At 52.6% G+C, this 25,284-nt stretch overlaps 1 protein-coding gene across 4 annotated transcripts; it reads left to right on the top strand.

Moving 5' to 3' along the window:
* The first annotated feature begins 19 nt into the window (after positions 1-19).
* AKAP8 (A-kinase anchoring protein 8) lies at positions 20-25,031 on the top strand. 4 transcript variants are annotated; one of them, XM_016935347.3, is made up of 14 exons: positions 20-289; positions 2,990-3,028; positions 5,382-5,414; positions 5,951-6,230; positions 6,676-7,165; positions 7,669-7,798; positions 8,018-8,064; positions 9,831-9,864; positions 11,688-11,775; positions 16,296-16,437; positions 16,724-16,817; positions 17,570-17,700; positions 19,487-19,582; positions 23,174-25,031. In XM_016935347.3, exons 1-14 carry the CDS (start codon positions 271-273, stop codon positions 23,627-23,629), a joined length of 2,079 nt encoding a protein of 692 aa, XP_016790836.1. In that variant the 5' UTR covers positions 20-270; the 3' UTR covers positions 23,630-25,031. The 4 variants fall into 4 exon arrangements, with proteins under 4 accessions (XP_016790836.1, XP_016790838.1, XP_063657371.1 ...); XM_016935349.4 differs by lacking the exon at positions 20-289 and adding an exon at positions 492-712 and having other exon boundaries at positions 23,174-23,915; XM_063801301.1 differs by lacking the exon at positions 20-289 and adding an exon at positions 542-1,511 and having other exon boundaries at positions 23,174-23,915.
* The last annotated feature ends 253 nt before the right edge of the window (positions 25,032-25,284 follow it).

Below are 25,284 nucleotides of genomic sequence, written 5' to 3'. Positions count from 1 at the left end.
GGAGGGGCGGGGTGCGCATGCGCGCGGGCCGGGCCGTCGGGCACGGCGGTGGGACCACAACTCCCATCAGGCCACGGAGCTGGATCTTAGCAGCCCGAAAGGCCAGCTGGGACGGCGAGGGCGGGCCCTCGTGAAGACCAGCCAATGGGGGCGCGCGGAAGTAGTGACGTGTGCGCCTGGTCTTCCAGTAGTCGATGGCGGAGGTGCGCTGAACGCATGCGTGCTGTGGTCGCCTAGTAAAAGGGGCTGCTGGTGGGCCGCGTCGAAGACATGGACCAGGGCTACGGAGGTTTGTGTTGGCTGCTGGGTGCGGAGCGGGGAGGGAAGGCTCTGTGCGGGCGGCGCAGCCGCTGCGCAGACTGCCGCGGGCCGGGCCTTCGTCCCGAGCGTGGTTGCCGCAGCTGGGCCCTCCGGAGAGGCGGCCAGGGCGCGCGCGCGCCGCTCATTGGGCTTTGGCGCCGTCGCTCCCGGGGCGCTGCGTGCGGATTGGCCGCCAGGCCCCGAGGAGGCGGGCGGGACTCGGGGTTGGGGCAGACGCCGCGGTGGGCTTCGTGGGGCCGTCTTGGACAGTGTGGGCCGTTTTTGCCCCTCACCTTCGGCGGAGTCCTTCCGGCCCCCAGCGACCCCGGGGTTTGCACTCCCGGCTTCCTCTTCCGAAGACGCCACAAAATGGCGGCGCTAGGGGGGCGGAGCTACAGCGTGGGGTTGTGAGGTCGGACCCGGGGAGCTGGGTCTGGGGCCGCGGGCGGACCGCGGGGGCCGCCTCTCTCCCGACCTGCCCTAGGCCCGCGGGGCCGTGTAGGGTCTCCGCTGGGCTCACGTGGCCCAGGGCGCCTGTCCCGGAAGCCGTCGGGCTGCGCGGGGTCGGGCCTTTAGTCCCCGGTGCAGCGCGTTGGGGCCGAGTGCTGCCGGCGCGAGAGTCGGCCTCGCCGGGCTCCAGCTCTGTACCCGGCGCGTGCTGGCTTGGGACAGGATGGTGAGGGGCAGATGCTGAGTGTTCGTACAAAGCTGGAAACCTGATGTGCCCTGGGGCTGGTGACATTGGCAGTTCTCCTTTAGGCAGTCTGTTGTGGTGGCCTGGAGGGGCCGAGGAGCTGTGCAGGAGGGAACGTGTCCTTTCCCCACTAGGATTTAGCGCTTGGCCTGCAGTAGGGCCGATCTTCTCGAGCTGCCTGCTCCCTGCTTCTGGAATCAGAGCCTTCTGGGAGCAAAGTTTGCCCACAGGGGATAGTTGGGACATGCTGGGTGGAGCTCGACTGGTTGTAGAGAAGCTAGTGGTCTGATCCTGGCTGCAGGAGCTCGAGAAGTTGTCGATCTTGAGAAGTGGCAGGGCAAAAGTAGCCCAGCACCAGAAATTGCAGAGAGGTTTCGGTCCTGAGGCGGCAGTGTGCGCGGTGTGCTTTGGTGTCTTCCGGGTCCTAGCGAAGGCTCAGCCTGGCTCTCCTGGTCTTCCGCAGCCTGGGTAGATTTCACCATTCTTTCCCTTCTTTCCCATCAGATCTTTTCTGCAGGTATTGTATTCCTCCTTTTCATTCTTAGTTTGGAGAGGTTTTTTTTTTTTACCCCCTCTTCCTACCTGCCGAAAACCTTTCAGACACAGTGGAGATAGTTAAGCTTCCCTGATTTCTTGTGCTTCCGGGAGCGTTTTAAGGTTAATAGTGCGTGCCACTTACACTAGAGCTTCACAGAGAAGCAGTCTCTCGAGGTTGGTTACTTGCTGTTAGAATCTGCAGTCTGCCTTTCTGCTGCACGGATGCGAATTTAGAAGGTTTTGCGGTATGACGGAGGGGAAGGCGTAGCATAGCAAGAGGGCAAAACTCAGCAGTATGACTGGGTCAAGTCTCGTAACCCATGAGCCTAGCTCCCTTGTCTCTGAATGGCATTCCGGACAACAGGGTTTGCTGGGTGCTTGCGGTGTATCGGCACGCACTAGGCACTTAGCCAGGGGCGGGGGGGTTGTTCTGGTGAGGGAGACATGGATATGTTCCTGCCTCATCAAAGTGAAGTCATTTAACAGGCATGATGGCCACCCACGCGCAGCTCAGTGCTGGGCCCCAGGGACACAGAAATAAAGAGAACACAGTTCCCATTCTCCTTCCTGGAGGGACCAGACAGATGCCATAGTGGGCGGGGTGTGTGGAGGGGTGAAGAGTGCTGTCTGATGCCTTAGGGCCAGGCGAAGGCTCTGGGACTTAAAGGTCCAGGGGATCCGTGGAGGCCTTAAAAGTGGCAGGAAGGGCCGGGCGCGGTGACTCACGCCTGTAATCCCAGCACTTTGGGAGGCAGAGGCTGGCGGATCACGAGGTCAGGAGATCGAGACCATCCTGGCTGACACGGTGAAACCCCGTCTCTACTAAAAACACAAAAAATTAGGCGGGCGTGGTGGCAGGCGCCTGTAGTCCCAGCTACTCGGGAGACTGAGGCAGGAGAATGGCGTGAACCCAGGAGGCGGAGCTTGCAGTGAGCCGAGATCGCGGCACTGCGCTCTAACCTGGGCAACAGAGCAAGACCCCGCCTCAAAAAAAAAAAAGTGGCAGGAAGTGCAGCTTAGAAAGATGCAATTTATGTCACTAAATTCCCATGCTTGTTTTCAGTTACGAAGTACTTGTGATGGCACTCTGAACTGGTTTCCTAGCTGTGTGGTGGGTGGGGGAACGTGTCCTCATGCTGAGTGGATTGTCTTGTGTTAGCCTCAGTTGTGGATGAAATCTTGGAGAGGTGAGGTCCTTGGCCAAGGTCCCTCTGCAGGGCGGAGCTGACTTCCAAGCCCACTTCCCACCCTTCTTTTTCTGCTTTGATCTCAGCCAGGTGGAATGCGATGACGCCATTAGCCAGTTGTGTGATGGCTTTTTTTTGGTGGGGTGGGGGGGAGTCTTCCTTCTTCTAAGGCTGGCACTGAACTGTAAGGAGATCCCTTTAGGAGTACCCCCAAAAGGACCCGTTCTCTGGTGTGACAAATAGAATTTTAACTCACGGGGTCTTCTTGCAGGCTACGGGGCGTGGAGTGCTGGACCTGCCAACACCCAGGGTAAGTGGGCTCTGCTTTGCGGGTGAGGCGTGGGCTTCCCCTAACTCAAGGCCCTAGCATGGCAGAGCTGAACTTGGGTCAAGGGAGAGTAGTAGCCCAGGGGTCAGCAAACTTTGTGTAAAAGATCAGATAGTGAATATCTTTGTGGCTTTATGGGCTCCACAGTCTCTGTAGCAGGAAAGCAGTCATAAATGTGTGAAAGAGTGGATGGGACAATGCCAGTAGTTACTTACAGACAATACAATTTGAAGTTCCTAATTTTTGTGTGTTAGTGAATACTCTATTTTGGCAAAATATTTTTGTTATTCTGAGTAAATAGCTGAGGGTATATCCGAGGTGTTTTTTCTCTATAATTACCAGACTTTTTAGTACAGCTTTAGATTGAGTAGTGGAGTTTCATACGCCCACCCACCTCCACTCAGGTGTACTGAGTGTACACTACACCTGTAGTGAGTGTACTAAAAATCTCATTAGTATGATTTTTTTTTTCTTTTGATACAGAGTCTTGCTCTGTTGCCCAGGCTGGAGTGCAGTGGTGTGATCTCGGCTCACTGCAGCCGCAGCCTCCCGAGTAGCTGGGATTACAGGCACCCACCACTGCGCCCAGCTAATTTTTGTATTTTTAGTAGAGACAGGGTTTTACCATGTTGGCCAAGCTGGTCTCGAACTCCTGACCTCATAATCAATCCCATAATCAAAGCGCTGGGATTACAGGCGTGAGCCACCACGCCTGGTCTCATTAGTAAGATCTTTCGTTAGCTGGGCGAGGCAGCACACGCCTGCAATCCCAGCACTTTGGGAGGCTGAGGCAAGAGGCTCACTTGAGCCTGGGAGTTCGAGACCCGAGCTCAAGTGATCCTTTTATCCAACTAATGAAAAATTAGTGGGGCGTGGCAGTGCGTGCCTGTAGTCCCGGCCACTCAGAAGGCTGAGATAGGAAGATTGCTTGAGCCCAGGAGGTAAGGCTGCAGTGAGCTGTGATTATGCCACTGTACTCCAGCCTGGGTGACAGAGCACGACCCTGTCTCAAAAAAAAAAAAAAAAAAAAAAGGCCAGGCACGGTGGCTCACGCCTGTAATCCCAGCACTTTGGGAGGCCGAGGCGGGCAGATCACGAGGTCAGGAGATCGAGACCATCCTGGCTAACACGGTGAAACCCCGTCTCTACTAAAAATACAAAAAAAATTAGCCGGGCGTGGTGGCGGGCGCCTGTAGTCCCAGCTACTCCGGAGGCTGAGACAGGAGAATGGCGTGAACCCAGGAGGCGGAGCTTGCAGTGAGCTGAGATTGCGCCACTGCACTTCAGCCCATGCAACAGAGCGAGACTCCATCTCAAAAAAAACAAAAAACAAAAAAAAAATCTTGCATTGGTGTGATGCATTTGTTACAATTAATCAGCCAATGTTGATGTGATATTATTCACTATAGCTCATAGTTTTTGTTAATTTGTATAGTTCTCTGAGTTTTGATCTAGTGTGTAAGTGATGTATCTCATGTCAAAATTTGTCATTGAATATACTTTAGAAACTACCCCAACCATTTAAAAACGTAAAATTCATCCTTAGCTGAGGGCAGAGCCTGAGAACACAGGGCTACGGGCAGTGTGCTGGTACTTATTTATGGGCACTGAAATTCGAAAATCCTAAGGGCTGTGCCAAGGCGGGAAGTGGGCTGGGTGTGGCTGGACTTTTTGCAGACCCCTGCTCTAGAGTCAGGGCCATGATGCTAGGCTTGTTTGGCGGACCAGTGCATGCTCTCTGCTGGCGAGGCTTTCTGCTTTCTGCCAGCCCGTGTTTTAGGGCACGAGGGCTTCCTTTGTTTTCTGAGCCTGAGATCTGACTCAGGCAACATGGGGAGTGGGGCTGCTTTTGAGCCACCACCCGGTGTTTCAGGAGGAGGCCTTCCAAGTCGCTCGTGGCACATAACGTCCTCTTTTTCGCTTGAGTTGAGGACGTGACTTTGCACCAATGCCTTGCTGTGCAGTTGGCAGCGCCTGCACTCTGGCTTCTGATGGGAACTGGCCCTTTACGAGGACTCTGCCTGGGGCCTGGCCTGGCCAACCTCTTGGCCAGCAGCCCACAGTGGACGAGCTTCCTGGGGAGCGTGCAGCGTCCCTTCCCTTGCCCTGACGGACGGTTGGCCTTGCCCGGGATAGAGGGCTTGCTTGTGCTCAGCCTCTCAGCCTAGTGCTCTGTAGGAGTTGAGTGAGCTAAAAACACCCAAGGGTGTCTCCCTGAGCGCTGCGGAGGGAAGCCCTGGCCCTGGGGCTGTGGAGGGTGGAGCAAGGTGACAGCTGGGGTGTCAGTGCCTTCGTTCTGCAAACAGGGCTCTTGTGTGTTTTTGTTTCCCCTAAGGTGCATATGGAACTGGTGTGGCCAGCTGGCAAGGTAAGCCCTTCTGTGGGGGGGTCTGTGGGCGGGCAAGTGGGCCTCTGATCTGAAGGCCAGGCGGGTCAGCCCGTCAGGGAGGTCTGGCGTGGACTTTCTGGCTCTGTTCCTGAGGACGCAGTCAGCCACGGCTGCTGTTGTGTATATGGGGGGACTGCAGAGGGCTGTGGTGGGCGGCCTCAGGGGAGCATGATGGGGAGGACTGCGACTGTGCTTTGGGAGCAGCGGTCCTTTGTGGGGCCTGTCAGCAGCCGGAACTGCTGTTCCCAGGCTCTCAGTCACCCGACTTTGAATGGGAAACAGGTCCTAGCGTCTGGCATGGAAAACCCGCCGCTCGGCACTGAGGCTGCCCCTTTCTCTGGCCACCTCCTGCTGCCTCTTGGCAGGTCACAGTGCAGTGTGAAGTGATGCCAGCAGCAATGGGTCCCACACCCGTTTTCCTTCTCCGTGGCAGCGGGTGCCCCTCCCCGGTTGTGTCCACCATGGACAGGCCTCGTGGCTGCTGAAGTCTGACTTGGCTCCTCCCCCTGTGATAGGTTATGAAAACTACAATTACTACGGCGCCCAGAACACCAGTGTCACCACAAGCGCAACCTACAGCTACGGCCCAGCCTCGTGGGAGGCCGCCAAGGCCAATGATGGCGGCCTGGCGGCCGGGGCCCCTGCCATGCACATGGCCTCTTACGGCCCAGAGCCATGCACCGACAATTCCGACTCCCTCATTGCCAAGATCAACCAGCGTTTGGACATGATGTCCAAGGAAGGAGGCAGGGGCGGGAGCGGCGGCGGTGGGGAGGGCATACAGGACCGGGAGAGGTGATTATGGACCCAAACCCTTCCCCGGGACCCCACACATCCCCACCTTTGTGCACATGGGAGTGGGCACCCACTCTTGAGGGAGGGCCTGTCCCCGCCTCCCTCTTGGGTGTGGCATTGACGAGTTGGGCTCGTTGGGGGGTCAGTGATGTTACAGTAGGACTTCCTTGCTTTTCTTCATGGCGGGGCTTGGGCGTGGTTGTTGGCTAAGCTCCCCGAGACTCCTTTTTTCTACATCATGCTATTCCTGTGGCCAGGGGCTCTGTCCCCTGCTCAGCAGTGTTCCAGGGAGGGTGTTGGTCAGTTTTGGTCATCCCAGCACTTAGGTGGGATGCAGGGTGGTTTGGTTTGCTGTTTTGAATGTAGGGGTGTCGAGGTTATACTGAGGGAGTGTGGCAGTGGGTGATCGGGGTGACCGCCCCGATGGGCTGTGCTTCTGTTGCAGCTCCTTCCGCTTCCAGCCGTTCGAGTCCTACGACTCCAGGCCCTGCCTGCCGGAGCACAACCCCTACCGCCCCAGCTACAGCTACGACTATGAGTTCGACCTGGGGTCCGACCGCAATGGCAGCTTTGGGGGGCAGTACAGTGAATGCCGAGACCCGGCCCGGGAGCGGGGCTCCCTTGATGGCTTCATGCGGGGCCGGGGCCAGGGCCGCTTCCAGGACCGGAGCAACCCTGGCACCTTCATGCGCAGCGACCCCTTCGTGCCCCCCGCTGCGTCCTCTGAGCCCCTGTCCACGCCCTGGAACGAGCTGAACTACGTGGGTGGACGGGGCCTGGGAGGGCCCTCCCCCAGCCGGCCACCTCCGTCCCTCTTCTCCCAGTCCATGGCTCCCGACTACGGCGTGATGGGCATGCAGGGGGCGGGCGGCTATGACAGCACCATGCCCTACGGATGTGGCCGCTCGCAGCCTCGGATGCGGGATCGGGATCGGGTAAGCCCTCGCAAGGTTCCTTCCGGCCGCCTTTGCTTCTCTTTTTAGCAGCTTTATTGAGGTAAAATTTCCCCATCTCAACATTCACTTAAATGTTTTTAAGTGCGCAGTTCGACTTTTAGTTAATTTACAGGATTGTGCAACCATCCCCACCATCACAGTCTAATCTTAGCATTTATGTCAACCAGATGAGAAACTTCTTCTCATTAGTCACCCCTGTCTCTTCCCCGCCCCCGCCAGCCCCCAACAACCACCACTGGTCTCTGAATTTGTGTGTTCTAGACATTTTGCACAAATGGAGTCGCGAAACGTGTGGCCTTTTGTTCCTGGCTTCTTTTCACTCAGCATGATTTTCTTTTTAGTTTCAAATTATGTTGTCTGTTTGCTTTTTGAAAAGACCTTTTGTGCCTGTGTTGTCTGATCCTACAACCTCCTTGTATTTTTCTGTGGGGCATCTTCATGGCCCTGGTAAGTAGCTCATGGGGTGTGCTTGTTGTCTGTAGCCCAAGAGGAGAGGGTTTGACCGCTTCGGACCAGATGGCACGGGCAGGAAACGGAAGCAGTTCCAACTTTACGAGGAGCCAGACACCAAACTGGCCCGGGTTGACAGTGAAGGAGATTTCTCCGAAAATGGTATGTCCTGGGGGCCAGGTGGGCCAGACAGATGTAGGATGGGTCGGCTGCCTGCTGGGGGCTCTGCTTGCCCCATCTGTGTCGTGGACACTCGCAGGTGGCATGTTTCAACCCCACTGTGGTCAGGGCAGACTCACCCTGGATGGCGAGCTTGGGAGGGCGGAAACCGGATGGGACCATTCTCCGGGGACTGACTTTTCCTTTCTTTGTGTCTGGCAGATGACGCAGCTGGTGACTTCCGCTCAGGAGATGAAGAATTCAAGGGTGTAAGTCCACCAGGCAGCCCTTTTGCCTCTAGTGTGGGATTTCTTCTTTCTTTAATCACCCTTCCTCACAAAGGGGCAGGAGCAGCTGCCATGGTAGATGTGACTACCTCTGAGTGGATTCAGGACCCTGACTTTTAGCTAGGTTTCTAAAAGTTTTCCACCTTAGCCGGCACGGTGGCTCACACCTGTAATCCTAGCACTTAGGGAGGCTCAGGTGGGTGGATCACTTGAGGTCAAGAGTTGGAGACCAGCCTGGCCAACATGGTGAAACCCCGTCTCGATTAAAAATACAAAAATTAGCCAGGAGTGGTGGCACTTGTCTGTAGTCGCAGCTTCTTGGGAGGCTGAGGGAGGAGGATCACTTGAACCTGGGAGGTGGAGGTTGCAGTGAGCTGACATTGCATCACTGCACCCCAGCCTGGGTGACAGAGGGAGACTCCGTCTCAAAAAAAAAAAAGTTTTCAACTTACAACAAACATTCCTTTTCTGAAAAAAGCTCCCAGTTCCTCTCCCTGGTCTCTAGGCCAGTAAGTGCAGGGACTGTGGGCTGAAGCCTCCAAGCACAGGCTGGAGGCTCATTTGCCGCCAGCTCCGTGCCGGGTGCCGCTGACTGGTGTCCTCATCCTTCCATCCTCACAACAAGGTACAGGCAGGCAGCACGTGGGGCCAGTTCATAGCCGGGACCACCCCAAGCTCTTGGGGAGGTGCCTCAGCCACCCCAGTGTAGATTCTGATCCAAGTTGGAGGTGTAGGGCCTGGAGGTCCAGCGTGGGAAGAAGGGCCTTCCCCAACTCCTTAGAGTCACACAGGCAGGGAACAGGCAGGAGATGGTGGCTTTTCAGGTTTTCAGAGTCTCACTTGATCCCTATTTTTTGCTGGTCTTGAGATTAGGAATCTCTGTAAACCTGCTGATTGTTAATTTAGCCGTATGTTCACTGCCTAAGGAGTCAGCTCTGTTCAGATTCTCAGTTGAATCGTTTTTATCTATACGTGATTGTTATTAAGACATCGGGTAAATATAGGCCTGGCGCGGTGGCTCACACCTGTAATCCCAGCACTTTGGGAGGCCAAGGCGGGTGGATCACGAGGTCACAAGATTGAGACCATCCTGGCCAATATGGTGAAACCCCGTCTCTACTGAGAATACAAAAATTAGCTGGATGTGGCGGCATGCGCCTATAGTCCCAGCTACTCGGGAGGCTGAGGCAGAAGATTTGCTTCAACCCAGGAGGCAGAGGTTGCAGTGAGCCGAGATTGCGTCATTGCACTCCAGCCTGGGAGACAGGGCGAGACTCCGTCTCAAAAAAAAAAAAAAAAAAGACATTGGGTAAATATAAACAAAAGCTCAGGAAACGTGGTGGAACCCATTCTCTATGAAGAATGCGGGAACTGGCATCCCCCAAGTGAGACTCTATCTCCCTACGGTTGGTGAACAGGCTCCGTTCATAGAATTGTACGGGTGGGTCTTTGTCATGGGGCAGGCAGTTCTGCAGCTTAGGAGGAACCGAGAGAGGGTGGGTGAGTGGCTTTTTAGCAAGGTGATTGTTACAGAATCTCTGAAGGCAACTAGGAGTAATAACAGGACACACAGGCCGTGTCCTGAGCCCCGGAGGCTGGTCCTAACACACTGTGGCTCATTCTTGGTGGCATAGCAACCTAGGTCTTGGGTGAGACTGCCCACCAGGCAGTGGCCAGGGACTGGGCTGGTTGTGGAGAGTTCTGGACACACCAGCTCACTGCCGGACTTTGTGTATACTCTTTTCCAGGAGGATGAATTCTGCGACTCTGGGAGGCAAAGAGGTAGGCATCACCGTGTCCCTTGCAGCTTTCCTGTGTCTTCCCAGCTGCCCCGCACTTACTGCCCAGCTTCTGAGCAAGCCAGGGGCCTGGATGGAGGGGCCCGTGGCTGTGGGGGAAGAGGGGCTGCAGCCACCAGATGGGCCTTGACCGTGGCGATCAGCCAACACTTTGCTTCAAAGTGTCTAGGGCAGCATTTACTGGAAACGGGTCTGTCTGCCTGACCCGATGCGGGCTGCAGTGGGGATGGGGGGGGGCAGCCTTGGGTGTCCACCACAGTCGAAGTTTGTAGGGAAGGAGAAACATGAGAGAAGAGGCCCCCAGCCCATCTTCTGTGCCCTCCTCGGCCAGTGCATTTCCCTGAACTGTTTTCTCTGGGGCTTCCTTTTGTCCAGTTCCTTCAGTCGCCTGCCCTGGGCTGTGCTGTGGGCCTCTGTGGTGGGGATACTGGCAGCTGCACTGCACATTGCTTCGTGCCTGCGAGTGTGTGACAGCAGACACCTGCAGGGTCGGGAGCACCCAGGCCCACTGGGTCTTTGAGAGGCAGGCGCCCTTCAGCAGGTCTCTTCATGTCCAATGCAGGAGACCAGAGGGTCTGCAGCAACAGCAGAGCAGGCTTAAATCCCTCATGGCAGAGCGGCCTGAGGTGCCGCGGCCTGGAGCTCACCCTGAAGCCACTCGTTTCTTTACCTGTCCTGTGGGTCTTTCCGTAGCTGGTTACCCCAAGGATCATAGGCTGGCTCCTCAGTGGCCCTGCTCCCATCCATTCTGAAGGCCCTTGGCTTAGATATTCCTCCTGTTCAGGCTTTGCCAGCCCTCTGCGGTCCTCCCCCCCGCGACCCGCAGCAGTCCTGTCCGTAGCACGGGGCGCCCCGAGCGCTTAGCGGCACAATGCTAAAGCAAAGGTGACATGTCTGTTGCGCGCAGGTCCTGCTACCTACCCGGGATGACTTTGCTATTAAACAGCAGTCATAGTTTCAGGCAGTGACCTCTTGCCAAAAATCCCACACGCCCTTTTGAGAGGCTTCTGAGCAGCGCACGCCGGTCGCCATCTTCGTGGGACAGTCTCGGGACTGGCATCAGGGGTAGGGGTTACAGTTCAGATGCTTCTCCAACCTTTTTTCAGCGTCCGTCCCTGGCCTCATGCTGGGATGATGGCCGCGTGGCTCTCCGAGGAGCTCCTCTGCTGGCCCCGGGGGATGGACGGGAGGACCAATTGGTCTCTTCCCAAATTTTTTTCTAGGATTGCTTCCCACGCAGCCCTGGGAAAGCCCTAGATTGACGGTTTTTGTGAGTGGAAGATAGAGGTCGGGCCAGCAAGGACTGTCAGACCTGCTGAGGCCCTAGTTCAGACGGGGCCAGGACGCTCGTCACGGTCCACCTAGAGGTGGGATAGAGGGCGGCGGAGCAGCTGCTTCACTTCCTGAGGCCTTCAGCTGCCGCCTCTTCATCCGGGGAGAATTGGCTTCTCCTGTGATATTGGGAGAAGACCCCATCGCAGGGCATGAGATTGGACAAGCAGAATGGGGAGGACAGAGGGAGCAGGGGGCTGTGGTGCACATGGGGTGGGCAGGCTGTGTCCCTAGCCCATCCTGGCTGCCTCAGGCCATGTGGGGAGTTTGGTGACTACTACGGGCTCTCACTCCAGGCCCGTGTCCACCAGGAGTCTCTGACAGTGCCTTGGGGCATCCTGGACCCTGCCGCGTGGTGTAGGCAGTGGCAGGGCACAGGGTGCGGTGGCCAAGCTGCAGCCCCCCGACCAGGCCCTGGAGCTCAGCTGCTTTGCAGGCCACTCAGAGCGTCTCGAAGGGACTTGTCTGTTACAGGAGAGAAGGAGGACGAGGACGAGGATGTGAAGAAGAGAAGGGAAAAGCAAAGGAGAAGAGACAGGACGCGGGACCGTGCAGCCGACAGGTGAGGCGCCGGCACACGACCCCACAGGAGGAGGTGGACTCGTGCGGTGGAGGCACTGCCGAGCTCACCTGTCCTCGCTCCACAATGCTGGGGGCCTGGTGGCCTGACTCCTCTGGCCAAACCAGTGGGAGGCAAAACAGTAAACAATTGGGAGTGCAGAAAAGACCATCACTCGTGCTCCCAGCACACGAGCTACCTGTCTTCTAGGATGGCTGGGACGTTGCTTTGGTGGTTAGGTTTCTGTTCTTGCTTTAGAGGATTGGTGTTTGACTCCTGTGTCTCTATTCCTCTGGAATCCCAGCCTTGCTGGTGGGTCTGTGTGGTCCATAACTGCTCAGCAGCGGGCTCTGTTACTCTCCTGCAGGCCTGAGGGGCATCCCTGTCCCCTAGCCTGGTGTCTGGCATCTCAGACACTGTCCTGTGTTCACCTTATCCAAATCCAGACCACCCCTAGAGTTTGACATAGCTAGGAGACAGGTAGAGAGATGATCCTACCATCAAGATTTTGTCCCACAATAGAAAAGCATTGCAAAAATGTTGAGCCCAAAGGATGTCATTGTGAGCACACCATGTGCCTGCCTCTCCCTGCCAGGAGTTAAGTGGCTTCTGACTAGAAACTGAAATCACCAGTGATCATGTGATGCTGGGGAATCCTTGACCTTAAGGTTCACATGGGACAGTGATTTTCTTTTTGTTTGTTTGTTTCTGAGATGGAGTCTTGCTCTGTCGCCCAGGCTGGAGTGCAGTAGCGTAATCTCGGCTCACTATAACCTCTGCCTCCTAGGTTCAAGCAGTTCTCCTGCCTCAGCCTCCCAAGTAGCTGGGATTACAGGCGCCTGACACCACGCCTGGCTAATTTTTGTATTTTTAGTAGAGGTCGGGATTCACCATGTTGGCAAGGCTGGTCTCAAACTCCTGATCTTGTGATCTGCCCACCTTGGCCTCCCAAAGTGCTGGGATTACAAGCGTGAGCCACTGCGCCCAGTCTGGGCAGTGATTGTCGTGTTCAAAGAAATGCTTAGTAAAAGGGGCCAGATGCCGTGGCTCACACATGTAATTCCAGCACTTTGGAAGGCTGAGCTGGCGGATCGCTTGAGGCCGGGAGTTCAAGACCAGCCTGGTCAATATGGTGAAACCCATCTCTACTAAAATTACAAAAATTAGCCAGGCATGGTGGCAGGTGCCTGTAATCTTAGCTACTCGGGAGGCTGAGGCAGGAGAATCACTTAAACTGGGGAGGTGGACTTTGTAGTGAGCCAAGGTTGCACCACTGCACTCCAGCCTGGGCGACAGAGCAAGACTCTGTCTCAAAAAGAAAAAGAAACGGGCTGGGGGCAGTGGCTCACGCCTGTAATCCCACCACTTTGGGAGGCCAGGGCAGGCAGATCACCTGAGGTTGGGAGTTCGAGACCAGCCTGACCAACATGGAGAAACCCAGTCTCTACTAAAAATACAAAATTCGTCCGGCATGGTGGCGCATGCCTGTATTCCCCGCTGCTCGGGAGGCTGAGGCAGGAGAATTGGTTGAACCCAGGAGGTGGAGGTTGCAGTGAGCCAAGATCACACCACTGCATTCCAGCCTGGGCAACAAGAGCGAAACTCTATCTCAAATAAAAACTCCATCTCAAAAACTCCATCTCAGGCCGGGCGCGGTGGCTCACGCCTGTAATCCCAGCACTTTGGGAGGCCGAGGCGGGTGGATCACGAGGTCAGGAGATCGAGACCATCCTGGCTAACACGGTGAAACCCCGTCTCTACTAAAAATACAAAAAATTAGCCGGGCGTGGTAGCGGGCGCCTGTAGTCCCAGCTACTCGGGAGGCTGAGGCAGGAGAATGGCGTGAACCCGGGAGGCGGAGCTTGCAGTGAGCCGAGATCGCGCCACTGCACTCCAGCCTGGGCGACAGAGCGAGACTCCGTCTCAAAAAAAAAAAAAAAAAAAAAAAAAAACTCCATCTCAGTGAGCCGAGATTGTGCTATTGCACTCCAGCGTGGGCGACGGAGCAAGACTCCATCTCAGGAACAGAAAAAAAAAAAAAGAAAATCACTGTTCCATGTGAACCTTAAATCAAGGATTCAAAAAAAAAAAAAGAGAAATGCTTAGCAAAACGAAGCCAGGAACCAAACGCAGAACTGTTTCTTCTTAAGTGGTACAGGAACATTGAAACCCTTGTTATTTTAAACAGATAAATGGATAGAGTAGATGACTTTTCATGTCACATGGAAACTGAGATGACATTTTCTTTTTAATTATTTTTAAACTTAAATAATCTAATAAAGAGACAGGGGTCTTTCTCTGTTGCTTGGGCTGTTCTTGAACTAGCCTCAGGAGATCTTCCTGCCTTGGCCTCCCAGAGTACTGGGAGGAGGGTATAGAGATGACATTTTTTTTACTACTTTTTGCTTTTTTTTTTTTTTTCTTTTTGCTTTTTTTTCATCTTGTATGTTCTTCCAATGAACAGGTGACTTTAAAAAAAAAAAAAAAGAAACCTTCAGAGTGTGCGCTAGTGACTGAGGATCTTTTTCTTTTTTTTTTTTTTATCCTTTGAGATGGAGTCTTGCTGTGTCGCCCAGCCTAGAGTGCAGTGGCACGATCTCAGCTCACTGCAACAGTCCACCTCCTGGGCTCAAGTGATCCTCCTACCTCCGCCTCCCAAGTAGCTGGAATTACAGGCGCCCGCCACCACACCCAGCTAATTTTTGTACTTTTAGTAGTGACGGGGTTTCACCATGTTGGCCAGACTGGTCTCAAACTCCTGACCTCAGGTGATCCACGCACCTTGGTCTCCCAAAGTGCTGGGAGTACAGGCATGAACCACCGCGCCTGGCCATGACTGAGGATCTCGAAGGGACTTGGAGGAATTCTCACGGGGAGGCAGAGGTGTAGCAGAGAAGCACACAGCTCATCAGTAGCTTCCTGACAGTGCTGTGTATGAGCCCCGGGAGATTGTCCCCTCCCCGCCTACGTAGGGGCTGTCTGCAGAAGCGGAGGTGTCTTCATGGTGCTTGTCAGAGGTCAGAAGCCAGGCATGTGGAGTTGGCAGAGGTGAAGTCCTGAGTGCCACAGGGCCTGCACCCCTACACCAGAAGGGGCAGGAGCCTCCAGGAGAGAGCCAGGGAGGGAGCACCCCAGTGTGGTGGCCTGGGGGCCTGCAGGCTGCTCTCCCTTGCCATGCAGCGTGGTTGCATTTGGGGAGGCTTTGAAAGCCTGTGACAAAGAAGCCTCACTTTTTATCTGTAGAATTTGATGTGACATGTCTTTATGTGTAGTCTCATGGCAGAACTGATACTGGGTTTTGTGTTTTGAATTGTGCGAGGTGTTTTGTCTGCACGTAAAATGAGGTTGCCTTATGTCATCCCAGTGCCTGCAGAGAGGAACTCATATGAGAAGCTGTGAGTGAAGCTAGATGCTGGGCCCCAAGAGCTGCCAGCCAGAGCCTAGGGCGTCCCCAGTTCCAAGCAGTTGCAGCTTTCTGGTGTTTTCTCAGGGGCTTTGGGGCCAGAGGGGCTGCAGTGCCAGCAGATTACTATGCGAGTCATTTTCCTGAGATACCTGCAAGCCTGTGTTCCCATTCTTCAGCTGGGGAAGTTTGGGTAACTGCCGTTCTGTTGCCCCTTGGGAAGTCAGAACTCTTGGTTCAGCAGCCACTTTCCCTGGCTGAGTGCGGTGGCATGCACCTTTAATCCCAGCTACTTGGGAGGCTGAGGTGGGAGGATCGCTTGAGCCCAGGAGTTTGAGAACAGCCTGAGCAATACAGTGAAATCTCATCTCGAGAAAAAGAAAAGTCTGGGCGCGGTGGCTCACGCCTGTAATCCCAGCACTTTGGGGAGGCTGAGGCAGGTGGATCACCTGAGGTCAGGAGTTCGAGACCAGCCTGGCCAACATGGTGAAACCCTGTCTCTACTAAAAATACAAAAAAAAAATAGGCTGGGCGCGGTGGCTCACGCCTGTAATCCCAGCACTTTGGGAGGCTGAGGTGGGTCAATCACGAGGTCAGGAGTTCGAGACCAACCTAGCCACCATGGTGAAACCCCGTCTCTACTCACAATACAAAAATTAACTGGGAGTGGTGGTGGGCGCCTGTAATCCCAGCTACTCGGGAGGCTGACACAGGAGAATCACTTGAACCTGGGAGGCGGAGGTTGCAGTGAGCCAAGATCGCACCACTGCACTCCAGCCTGGGCAACAGAGGGAGACTCCATCTCAAAAAAATAAATAAATAAAATAAAAATACAAAAATTTAGCCAAGCTTGGTGGCGGGCCCCTGTAATCCCAGCTACTCGGGAGGCTGAGGCAGGAGAATCGCTTGAACCTGGGTGTTAGAGGTTGCGGTTAGCTGAGATCGCACCATTGCACTCCAGCCTCGGCAACAAGAGCAAAACTCCATCTCCAAAAAAAAAAAAAAAAAAAAAAAAAAAAGGAAAGAAAAAAATTACTGAAAATCCTGTTTCTATTTCAGCTCTCCCCAGAGGTGAGCTGATGCTCCCTGCTTCACTCCCCTCCTTGTTTTCCTTCTACAGAATTCAGTTTGCCTGTTCTGTATGCAAGTTCCGTAGCTTTGATGACGAAGAGATCCAGAAGCATCTGCAAAGCAAATTTCACAAAGAGACCCTGCGGTTCATAAGCACCAAGCTGCCCGACAAGACCGTGGAGTTCCTCCAGGTAAAGGAAACCTGGGCCCCGTCACCGCGTCTCCTGCCCATCCCGCAGGTGCCGGATCCTTGAAGGAGGAAGGGAAATCAGAGGCTATACTTGGCCAAGGTTTCCTTTCCCAGATAGAGTAGCTGTGTAAGTCCCTGAGTCACAGGGACAACCAGGAGCTCCAGCCATCGTGCTGTGCTGCCCCACGCAGCTACTCTGATAGCTGCCTGCCTAGCCCTGGCAGCTGAGAAATGCCCACATGCGCCCACCTCTCATTTTACTTTATGCCCTCTCCAATCCCACCTAGGAATACATTGTAAACAGAAATAAGAAAATTGAGAAGCGGCGTCAGGAATTGATGGAGAAAGAAACCGCGAAACCAAAACCAGATCCTTTCAAAGGTGAGTTGTGATCCCAGGATGAGTGCTTTCCTGGATGGTAGTAAGGCATGTGACAGGGCCCGTAAAACATGGCACGAGGCCGGGCACGGTGGCTCACGCCTGTAATCCCAGCACTTTGGGAGGCTGAGGCAGGCGGATCATGAGGTCAGGAGATCGAGGCCATCCTGTCTGACACGGTGAAACCCCGTCTCTACTAAAAAAATACAAAAAATTAGCCGGGTGTGGTAGCGGGCACCTGTAGTCCCAGCTACTTGGGAGGCTGAGGCAGGAGAATGGTGTCAACCTGGGAGTCAGAGCTTGCAGTGAGCCAAGATTGCACCACTGCACTCCAGCCTAGGCGACAGAGCAAGACTCTGTCTCAAAAAAAAAAAAAAAAAGTGGCATGAAGCCAGCCCAAGTTGGCTGAGAAGGTGATGATGAGACCCGTGGGAAGAGCACTCAGCAGCAATGGAAAGAAAGAAACCTTCGGATGTGGCCTTGCATAGATCGCAGCTTATATCAGTGACATTAAGCACTTTCATATCTTTTCCTCCTTGGTTTGAAAAGAAACAACCAGGAGGAACAGAAAAGCTGAAAAGTGCAGAATTCACAGCTATAGAGGCCGATGTGCTGACCCATACTCCCCATAGAAAGGCAGGCTGTGCCCTTCTGATTCCTTAGAGTTGCAGAGAGAAAATGTGGGCCCGGATGGGGAGTAGGAGGAAAGCATCACTTGCTGTCCCAGATCCTACAAGACATGCGTTTCCTGGCAGGGATTGGCCAGGAGCACTTCTTCAAGAAGATCGAGGCTGCTCACTGCCTGGCCTGCGACATGCTAATTCCTGCACAGCCGCAGCTCCTCCAGCGGCACCTGCACTCCGTGGACCACAATCACAACCGCAGGGTGAGTCTTCCTCCCCACACTGCCTGGGGTGCTCATTGCAGGGCTGCGGCTCAGAGCCTGCTGTGTCTTATGGGGAATAACAACATCTTTAGGGGTTCTTGCTATGTTTCAAGTCTATCACTTCCATCGATGGGTCGTAAGATTCGTCTCAATTTTTATAAAAATGTGAGAAAATGTGTTGCTTAGACTCGATTAAATGCAGTAGCTGAGATTCTCCTGATAGTGTTTCCACGTTGGTCAGTTTCCCACTAGCGGAAGGCCTGGGGGCTTCCATAAGCTGAGACCGAAGGGCCATTGAAAGCCGAGTGGCCCAGGGGACTTGGACTAAAGGACTGGTTCTGTCCTTACCTAGCTGCTGGGGCTTCAGGCTAAATGTTGAGCCCAGGGGTCAAGTGTTGAAGATGCTGGAAAAATACCTTATTTTGTAAAGAGTCAGATCATGAGTATTTTTAGCATTGCAGACCATAGAGGCCCTATCCAGCGACAGCTCTACCTGCTGTCAGTGCAGAAAAGCAGACAGTGAATAGTGCCTGTGGCTGCGTTTGCTCTGCAGCCTGTCACTTTCTGGCCCTGGGTTAGCAGCTCTCTCCTTAGTTTACTCAGCTATTAAATGGGGAGGTCAAGAGCTGCCCACCCATCTCACAGTACTGTGTTTTGGTTTTGGTTTTGGTTTTGGTTTTTTGGTTTACGTTTTTGTTTTTTTGTGTTTTTTTTACGGAGTTTCACTCTTGTTGCCCAGGCTGGAGTGCAGTGGCACGATCTCAGTTCACTGCAACTTCTGCCTCCCAGGTTCAAGCAATTCTCCAGCCTAAGCCTCCTAAGTAGCTGGGATTACAGGCGCACACCACAATGCCCGGCTAATTTTTTGTATTTTTAATAGAGACAGGGTTTCACCATGTTGGCCAGGCTGGTCTTGAACTCCTGACCTCAGGTGATCCACCCGCCTCAGCCTCCCAGAGTGCTGGGATTACAGGTGTGAGCCACTGCACCCAGCCCCAGTACTGTTAAAGATCAGCTGAAAAGCAGTATACAAACAAGGGACCATTGTGCAAACAAGTCAGGCTCTAAAACAGTCAGAGACTTGGTGCAGTCATGGTTGTGTGTTTGTTTTTTGTTTTTGTTTTTAATTTTATTTTTTGAGACAGAGTCTCACTCCATTGCCCAGGCTGGAATGCAGTGGTACAATCTCAGCTGATTGCAACCTCCATCTCCCAAATTCTCATGCCTCAGTCTCCTGAGTAGCTGGGATTACGGGTGTGCACCACCACACCCAGCTAATTTTTATATTTTGTAGACAGGGTTTCACCATGATGGCCAGGCTTGTCTCGAACTCCTGGCCTCAAGTGATCCACATGCCTCAGCCTCCCAACGTGCTAGGATTACAGGCATGAGCTGCCACACCCAGTATAGTCATACTTTTGTTGTTGAACTTATGAAATCAATGTAACCCCAAAAACTGAAAAGAAAGAGCTTGTCCTTTTCCTCCACTGAGTCCACACAGCCTTTCATTTGTAAATGCTCTTGTTTCACCCCCAATTCTGCATGTGCTACATGGGTATCAGTGGTGCATCTTTGCATTTATCTCTTAAGATTGCCCAGCTTTTCCAGTTTGTTAGTCTTGGTTGCACAGTCTCTGGAGCCTTCTCTCTATTCTTGGAGGCTGGCGTTTTGAGATTCGCTTCTCTGCATAGGGCTGATCTCAGGATGACTCGGCAGAGCCTGGCTGGTTTATTCTCTTCCTTAATCTTTGCCATTTTTAAGAGCTCACATTTGGTTCCCTTTGCAGTTGGCTGCTGAACAGTTCAAGAAAACCAGTCTCCATGTGGCTAAGAGTGTTTTGAACAACAGACATATAGTGAAGATGCTGGAAAAATACCTCAAGGTTTGTGCTTGCAAGTACCACAGACAGGAAAAGCTTTCAAAAGGGAAGATGAACCCCACGAGCAGGGAGTTGAATCCAGAGTGCAGCGTTTAGCATTTCTGAGTCTTTTGACAGTTGAGGGACACTGGAATGCATCAAGCTCAGGAACATGACCTAGGATTTCCAATGAGTCAATGCTTGCCCGGGGACTCTGGGGATGTGGCGCTGCTTGATTAATCAGTGCATAATGGATTTTTACCATGAAAAATCCTGAATGTTTAGCCTTAAAATTCTGAGCAAATGATGGTTAGGTGATTTTTTAAGAAAAACCCAAGGTTAGCCCTACTCGGGAAGCTGGGATGGGAGGATTGCTTGAGCCCAGGAATTTGAGGCTACAGTGAGTGATGGTGGTACCACTGCACTTCAGCCTGGGTAACATAGCAAGACTGGTCTTTAAAATAAAGGAAAGCGGGGAACTGGGAGTTATGGCTCATGCCTGTAATGCCAATAGTTTGGGAGGCTGAGGCAGGAGGATCCCTGAGCTCAGGAGTTAAAAGGAGTTAACGATTGCGCCACTACACTCCAGCCCAGGTGACAGAGCGAGACCCCATTTCAAAAAAAAAAAAAAAGAATCCAAGGTACATGAGAATTTTCCAGGAGAGAAGCTAAAAAGAGATTTCATTGATAGAGCCAACTGACAGTGAGGTTGAAGGTGAGGGGTAGTGAAGAACCAGAGCCTTCATGATGGGAGCAGCATATCGAAGTCCCAAAGTGGGTGCTCATGGAGAGAAGGCTGGTTAGAAGAGCTCCCAGTTCTTCCTTGTGAAACCCATTTTGCTCAGTGTTCATCCCAGGACTTTAGCATTTGGGGCAGGTGGCTAAGTCCCAGCCCACAACCTGACTTCAGGACCTTTGCCCTCCTCTCAGTTACTAAACACTTCCATATTTGACAGTTCCATCTATTAAAGGCACAGAATCTAAATAACCAATTGAAGAAACATGACTGGGTCGGGCGTGGTGGCTCACACCTGTAATCCCAGTACTTTGGGAGGCTGGGGTGGGCGGATCACTTTGAGTTCAGGAGTTCGAGACCAGCCCGGACAACATGGTGAAACCCTGTCTGTACAAAAAATACATAAATTAGCCAGGCGTGGTGGCATGCGCCTGTGGTCCCAGCTACTCAGGAGGCGGAGGTTGCAGTGAGCCAAGATCGTGCCACTGCACTCCAGCCTGGATGGCAGAGTGAGACCTTGTCTCAAAAAAAAAAAAAAAAGAGGGAGGAAACATGACTGATGTATATTTTACCTTTGCAGCTTAAGCAAGGTAAAAGTTTCCAGAGTCAAGTGTGGGCTCAGGCTTCTAAGCGTCTTTTTTTTGAGTCAGGGTCTTGTTCTCTTGGTACCCAGCCAAGAGATTCCTGCAGAGACTCTCTGCAGCCTTGAATTCCTGAGCTCAAGAGATCCTCCCCACTCAGCCTGCCAGGTAGCTGGGACTGCAATAGTACACCACCACACCTGGCTAATTTTTTTTTTTTTTTTTTTTTTTTTTGAGATGGAGTCTTGCTCTGTCACCCAGGCTGGAGTGCAGTGGTGCGATCCTGGCTCACTGCAAGCTCTGTGTCCTGGGTTCATGCCGTTCTCCTGCCTCAGCCTCCTGAGTACCTGGGACTACAGGCGCCCACCACCACGCCTGGCTAATGTTTTGCAGGGGGATGGCGTGGCCGGGCGTGGTGGCTCACGCCTGTAATCCCAGCACTTTGGGAGGCCGAGGCGGGTGCATCACGAGGTCAGGAGTTCAAGACCAGCCTGGCCAAGATGGTGAAACCCCATCTCTACTAAAAATAAAAAAAAATTAGCCAGGCGTGGTGGCGGGCACCTGTAATCCCAGCTACTTGGGAGGCTGAGGCAGTGAATTGCTTGAATCCGGGAGGTGCAGGTTGCAGTGAGCCAAGATCGCGCCATTGCACTCCAGCCTTGGCGACAGACCAAGACTCCCATCTCAAAAAAAGAAAAGAGAGATGGGGTTTCACTGTGTTAGCCAGGATGGTCTCCATCTCCTGACCTTGTGATCTGCCTGCTTCAGCCTCCCAAAATGTTGGGATTACAGACGTGAGCCACTGCACCCGGCCACACGCTGGCTAATTTTTTAAGACAGCCTTGCTCTGTTGCCCATGCTGGTCTGGCCTCAAGTGATCCTCCCGCCTTGACCTCCCAAATTGCTGGGGTTACAGGCGTGAGCGCCTTGCCCTAAGCATCATATTTTAAAACATGTTTCCTAATCTGGTAATGATAACTTTTAGTTTGCTTGTTTTAGACTACAGATAGGTTTCTAGCATATACGTAGGAGAATTTTGACTTCTGAGGGAGTCAGACTTGGATTTGAATCTTGATTCGCCACGTTGCCCAGGCTGGTCTCGAACTCCTGAGCTCCGGCAGTCCTCCAGCCCCAGCCTCCCAAAGTGCTGGGATTACAGGCGTGAGCCACTGTACCTTAATGAAACTAAAATATTACGTAGTGTTAACTTCCTATTGCATGCCCTTTTTTATTTTATTTTATTTTATTTTTTTGAGATGGAGTCTGGCTCTGTCGCCCAGGCTGCCAGGCTGGAGTTCAGTGGCATGATCTCGACTTACTGCAAGCTCCGCCTCCCAGGTTCACGCCATTCTGCTGCCTCAGCCTCCCGAGTAGCTGGGACTACAGGCGCCCGCCACCATGCCCAGCTAATTTTTTTTTTGTATTTTTAATAGAGATGGGGTTTCACTGTGTTAGCCAGGATGGTGTCCCATCTCCTGACCTCGTGATCCACCCATCTTGGCCTCCCAAAGTGCTGGGATTACAGGTGTGAGCCACCACGCCTGGCCTCATGCCCTTTTTTAAAAAACATCAAGTTAAGGCTGGGCTTGTGAACTTTTCCTCGCTGGTACATGCTTGATTAAAAATTGCAGGCCAGGCACGGTGGCTCGTGCCTGTAATCCCAGCATTTTGGGAGGCCAAGGCAGGCGGATCACCTGAGGTCTGGAGTTCCAGACCAGTCTGCCCAACATGGTGAAACCCCGTCTCCACTAAAAATACAAAATTAGCCGGGCGTGGTGGCTCCTGCCTGTAATCCCAGCTACTCAGGAGGCTGAGGCAGGAGAATCACTTGAAACCAGGAGGCAGAGGTTGTGGTGAGCCGAGATCGCGCCATTGCACTCCATCCTGGGCAACAAAGCAAAACTCCGTCTCAAAAAAAAAAAGAAAAATTGCAGAATGGGCCGGGCATGGTGGTTCACACCTGTAATCGCAGCGCTTTGGGAGGCTGAGGTGGGTGGAAACCCCATCTCTACTAAAAACGCAGGAGGCGGAGGTTGCAGTGAGCCGAGATCGCACCACTGCAGTCCAGCCTGGGCAACAGCGAGACTCCATCTCAAAAAAAAAAAAATTGCAGAATATCTCCCCGAGGTGTTTTCTGAATCTGTAGGCTCTGAGAACATGTAGGATTCACTCCTGTGGCATAATTTACAGAAGTGTTTCCCTTGTGGACTGCTGGTTCTGAAAAGCTGACATCCCAGCAATCATGGGCCTCCTGAGCTCTGCTTACACCACACTGACCTGTGTTTCCTCTTTGGCCAGGGTGAGGACCCTTTCACCAGTGAAACTGTTGATCCAGAAATGGAAGGAGATGACAATTTAGGAGGTGAGGATAAGAAAGAGACACCTGAGGAGGTGGCCGCGGACGTCTTAGCAGAGGTGATTACAGCAGCAGTGAGGGCCGTAGATGGGGAAGGAGCGCCCGCTCCAGAGAGCAACGGGGAGCCGGCTGAGGACGAAGGCCCCATGGACACAGCGGAGGCCGGTAGTGATCCTCAAGCTGAACAGCTGCTGGAAGAGCAGGTGCCCTGTGGAACGGCACATGAGAAGGGCGTACCCAAGGCCAGAAGTGAGGCTGCAGAGGCTGGAAATGGCGCCGAGACAATGGCAGCAGAGGCAGAAAGTGCCCAAACCAGAGTTGCTCCTGCCCCAGCTGCCGCGGATGCTGAAGTGGAACAAACTGATGCAGAGTCTAAAGACGCTGTTCCCACAGAATGATGCTCTCATTTCCCTGTTCCAGGGAAGGCGTTGGGATGATGGATGCGTTGGTCTTTCTCCCTTGGTTTGTAAGCAGTACAAGGGCGTGTGCTCCCAGAATATGCTGTAATCTAATTTTGGTGAAGAGACCCAGCCGTTTCCTCCTGAGCAGTGCCTCTCACGGCTTGTCTCATGCAGTCGTGTGGCTTCTTGCCCAGGTTTGAAAGCTGAAGTACATTGTCCTTAGCGGCTGTAACATGTCTCTTGACAGTAGTGCACTTGGAATAATAAAGGTTGGGTGATTATATCTTGATGATACATTACTTGTTCAATACAGCCACTGATGGAATGCTTCCTTTTTTATTTTTTTCCCTAATTTTTTTTTTTTATTTGGTTGGGAACAGCTCAATACTAGGAATATATCTTGCTCTATAGAGGATTTTTTTTTTGTATGTTTCAAGCTTCAGCCTTTAATCTATACCTTTGTAGTGCACCATATGGTGTGTGATTTTCACAGGACTTCGCAGCACCTGGTTCACATGTGGCACTGACCGCGTCACATCCACGCACTCCCAAAGGCCAGAAGTATCTGACCGACCTACGCCACTGGAAACACACCCACCGCAACCTCAAGAACCAGACTGTGCAGAGGGCATTGCGTCCCAATCTTTAGTCCTTGCTGAATCAGTTCTCTAATATTTTACCTCATTTGTGTTCCACCTCTAGATTACTTCAGGTTTTTTTCCTTTAAAATTAGTTACTACCACTCAAATGTATTTACAAAGAAAATTTGGCCAGGCACGGTGATGCATGCCTATAATCCCAGCACTTCGGGAGGCCGTGGCGAGAGGATAGCTTAAGCCCAGGAGTTCAAGACCAACCTGGACAACATAGCAAGACCCCATCTCTTAAAAAAAAAAAGGAAAGAAAACTTGATGTGATTGCCATAGATGGAATAATCCAACATAAATTGCCATAGATAGAAGGTATCTGTAATATATATATATATATATATATATAATGAAATATATGTTTCATTTTAGAGAAATAACTATTACTTTAGATCTTTCCAAATCTGAGAAAGGGAGGCTAGCATGTGTTCAAGGTTAGCACGCAACAGAATTTCCTAAAATCAGAAGAATTGGAAGATCCTCCCCTTTTGAAATGGCCCTGCTGTGTCAGTTTCCCTGTGGCCTTTTGAACTGTACATCTCACATGTTGGGAAACGCTGGCCACTGGGAAATCATTAGAAAGGAGGCAGTAAAATATTTGCCGAGCCTCTACTGTATACCAGGGGCTAACTCACCAAGCACATTCTAGGAATTGGGCCCTGCTCATGAGGAGCCTTAGTGGAGATTCCAGGTGAATATTTATGAAAAAGTCAACATTAGAACTGAAAATGGAAATAAACTGCTTGATAAGACGATGGTGCCTCTGGGTCATTTCTGCTCAGCATCCGTTTGTGTTGTGTAGATGCGTCTTAATCGCAGGGTGAGCATGCCTTTTAAGCTTGTTCTCTTAAGGCAAAAATGTCGGTAGCATTGAACAGTAGTGCAGAAAAACATCACTAGTGGAACTGCTTTATTTCCTTAATTTTCTTTTTTTTTTTTTTTTTTTTTTTTTTGAGACAGTCTTACTCTGTTGCCCAGGCTGGAGTGCAGTGGCATGATCTTGGC

Source organism: Pan troglodytes, chromosome 20 (genome assembly GCF_028858775.2).
Source record: "Pan troglodytes isolate AG18354 chromosome 20, NHGRI_mPanTro3-v2.0_pri, whole genome shotgun sequence".
NCBI lineage: Eukaryota > Metazoa > Chordata > Mammalia > Primates > Hominidae > Pan > Pan troglodytes.
Note: the sequence above shows the minus strand (reverse complement) of the source record. Positions and strands in the feature narration are given on the sequence as shown.

What these genes read in the sequence shown, in the direction of transcription:
- AKAP8 (XM_016935347.3), top strand. An exon ending in AGACCGTGGAGTTCCTCCAG is followed by an intron (nt 16,438 to 16,723) that starts GTAAAGGAAACC and finishes AATCCCACCTAG; the next exon opens with GAATACATTGTAAACAGAAA. An exon ending in TGCTGGAAAAATACCTCAAG is followed by an intron (nt 19,583 to 23,173) that starts GTTTGTGCTTGC and finishes CTCTTTGGCCAG; the next exon opens with GGTGAGGACCCTTTCACCAG.